The sequence below is a fragment of the Peromyscus leucopus genome, unplaced genomic scaffold (assembly GCF_004664715.2).
Source record: "Peromyscus leucopus breed LL Stock unplaced genomic scaffold, UCI_PerLeu_2.1 scaffold_352, whole genome shotgun sequence".
NCBI lineage: Eukaryota > Metazoa > Chordata > Mammalia > Rodentia > Cricetidae > Peromyscus > Peromyscus leucopus.
The window spans coordinates 1,897-4,804 of NW_023505236.1; the positions used below are offsets into that span (position 1 = coordinate 1,897).

A 2,908-nucleotide genomic window follows, 5' to 3' on the forward strand; every position below is an offset into this window, starting at 1 on the left:
TTTTCTTCTTTGCCAAGCAATTTCACAGATGTTAAGGACCATAGCTTTTCTGCTTCCTCAGGCTGTTGCATATCATGTGTCAGTGCTGCAGGGCTCCTTTTCCTGGACTGAAGCACATCGCAAAATATAGTTCCCTTCCCACAAAATGATGGTAGGAGCGAGCTGGGAACTAAACTTCACCTTCTCAGTATAGCTCAGCTATACCCCACACATCCAATAAAATTATTGCTAAGCTTATAGCTCCTAGAGTGAGAGCCAGTCTTATTCAACTGGCCCCACAGTGAGATGTGTGTTAAGATTCAGTGAGGCTGGCTGTCTTGGAATGAGTCTGTAGATTTTTTCAGATCCCAGTTTCCCAAAGCTTTTGTCAAAACCAGCAAGGTTTTGCACATCATGCTTTCAACAACACAGAATGGATATTAGTGTGAGGGAAAGAAAAGGCAGGAAAAATAAACCGTCAGGAGTGGCCCCCTTCCTTACCCACCTTGTGATTCCGCCCATGCTTATCCAGCAGGGAGATGATGGACTTGATGTGGCCCTCTGCTATCAGGTTTAAGGCTTCTGGGCTTTCAATCAAGATGCAGTGCAAGACTTCCAAGATACCTGCATGGATGTCATGACAATCATTTGGCCATTCAGCAAGCTGCAGAACAGGCCAAACTCAGAAACCCAAGAGTAAAAGGAGCATCCTAAGGGGCCAGTGTACCATAGTTTGTTGATTCTACTAAACCTTCCCAGCCAAAAGAGAGGGGTAGTCATTTTTGGTAGATTCCAGGAGGCCCAAAGACATGCAGCCTGTAATTTAGAGGTGAGTTTAATTCAACACCAACTCAATCCTCCTTTTCCTAGACAGTAACATGCTCTTTGTCAAATAGAGGAAAGCAGCTGAAAAGTGGGATCCTTAAATTGACCGAACCAGACAGTACTTCATTTAAATACAGCTATGTAAGCGGTTGCCCAATTTACATACAGATTATAAAGATCATGCACGCAACTTAAAACTATTCTGACTTTAGCCTCAGAGTAAGTGTTTTTCTAAGAACAGAACTAAGAGGTTATTTTTGATGTCCTAATGTAGCTAATAAAGTATGAGCTTGAGAAACAGACTATTTGACTTCATTGGCACAGTGGATGGGTTTCTATGTGCAGTTTGAGACCCTAAGGTAAACTAATATTACTGTATCATGGCACATACAAGGTTAACATCATGATGAGCATCCAAGGGAAGTAGCTGGCCAAGAGCTTCACTGGTTTTATTTTTAAAAATTCCTTAATTTGGTTTTACACAATCAAGGTGTACTTAATGTGCCCAGGAATATAATTTCACTAACAAAAGAATGTACAGAGAGAAGAGAAGCTTAAAATGATGTGAGCAGGACAGAGGTCCTTGGGGACCATTCCTTGGCTGGTTTCCTCAAGCACCTGCCACCTCTAGACTGTAAGAAAAGCATCAAAACACTGCAGCTTCGCATAGGAGCACACATCCGCCGTGTGGGCTCATCTCAGAAGTGAACTGCTCAGCCTTGTGGTGGTTACTTACTGATGATGACCATAATGCTCAATTCTCTGAGAGTCATCAGAAAGGGCTGTAGATGTGATACGAAAGACCATTGGGGTGGTGGGTGAGGATTATTTATTCTTAAATTTAAGGTCATCCTTTAATTCTGCTAAGCTGACATGGAAAGGGGATTCATTCTAAGTATCCAGAGAACAGTGGAACAGGAGGGTGGGGTGTGGGAAGCACCATGGAGTAAAGGCAAAGGCACAGAATGAAATGTTAGGTAAAAGAGAAGGATTAAAGAAATCCAAGTCAGAGTCCCTTAAATAAAGGCATGGCCTTGTCAGGAAGCATTGAGCATCCCTTCTCTTGTTGTTGTTGAACTGAGGACTATTGATCACCAGATGAAAATGAGTCAATTCTGTTTTCACTTCTACAAAAGGGACAAAAATTATTCTTCCACAGTTAAATTTTTCTTGTTGTTGTTTTTTAATTCTTACCTGAGGAAGATTCTAGTCTGTCCAATTTACTAATTAACCAATCAAGGTTATTGGAGAATTGAGCACAATTGTTTCTGTTTCCACGAATGAGAGCAGCTGAAACCGAGGGAGAAAATATTGATCATGTAGGTTAAAGGGCATAATGATGGGGTAAGAACTGGGAAAGCTCTTGAGTGATTCATAAGGTTAGCTCTGAAAAGGCCCCAAAAGGCCATCTTACCCAGTCTGGGCCTTTGAGACATCCACATTCCTACATTTAGGGGAATTAAAATCTATCACTCACTTCCTCTCTCACAGGCACTTCTGCTATGTAGACTGGCTACATACCTTGGCATACATACTTGACTACCACAGCTGACAACTTCTAGCTCTCATTTGACAGTACAATAAGCTACCAGTTAACAACGAATCATCAGGTTAGAATAGAACATTTAACATATGGCCTCCAAGGACTTCTAAGTTTCAAGTTGATAACCCTTACAGCTTTGCACATATCCCCTGGGGGAGGCGCTGCATGTGTACTTACCTAGCAATTTGTACAGCAGGTTCAGGATTTCTTTCCAGGCCATGCCATTCTCTTCCCTTACGATCCCTGCAAAGTGTGCTACGCTATTGTAGATATTTAAGCGATCAATGCAATTCAACACCAGGCCAACATTCCCTGAGGAGAGTTGAGAAAGAGATCAGCATTCTTGACCAAAAAAAAAAAAAAAAAAAAAAAAAAGAAAAAGGGCACTGTGGATCCCTTAGTTCATTTTTTCCCTATGTCTATCACCTCCTAAAACTGATGGTACTTATATGGCAACAGATTTTCACGGTGCCAGCAGAGTTTTGTCTTCTTAAAAACAAAATACACTTTTTTTTTAGTGCCTCGTAGACCTAAATAACATCCATTTGTGTAGTGAGTCAG

General features: G+C 41.4%; 1 protein-coding gene across 1 annotated transcript; it reads right to left on the reverse strand.

Annotated features, from left to right (window-relative positions):
- Positions 1–354: 354 nt before the first annotated feature.
- Positions 355–2,642, reverse strand: LOC119087222 (ryanodine receptor 3-like). The gene is made up of 3 exons (XM_037201920.1): positions 2,525–2,642; positions 1,999–2,094; positions 355–603 (listed from the first exon to the last, which is right to left on the reverse strand). The coding sequence occupies exons 1-3, from the start codon at positions 2,565–2,567 to the stop codon at positions 458–460; spliced, it is 285 nt and encodes a 94-aa protein (XP_037057815.1). The 5' UTR covers positions 2,568–2,642; the 3' UTR covers positions 355–457.
- Between the last annotated feature and the right edge of the window lie 266 nt (positions 2,643–2,908).

Excerpts from the sequence above, each read along its gene's own strand:
- LOC119087222 (XM_037201920.1), bottom strand. The coding sequence starts at position 2,567 with ATGGCCTGGAAAGAAATCCTGAACCTGCTGTACAAATTGCTAG. Across the intron at positions 2,095-2,524 it reads CCTGCTGTACAAATTGCTAG|CTGCTCTCATTCGTGGAAAC; the intron begins GTAAGTACACAT and ends CCTCGGTTTCAG. Across the intron at positions 604-1,998 it reads CAGACTAGAATCTTCCTCAG|GTATCTTGGAAGTCTTGCAC; the intron begins GTAAGAATTAAA and ends ACATCCATGCAG.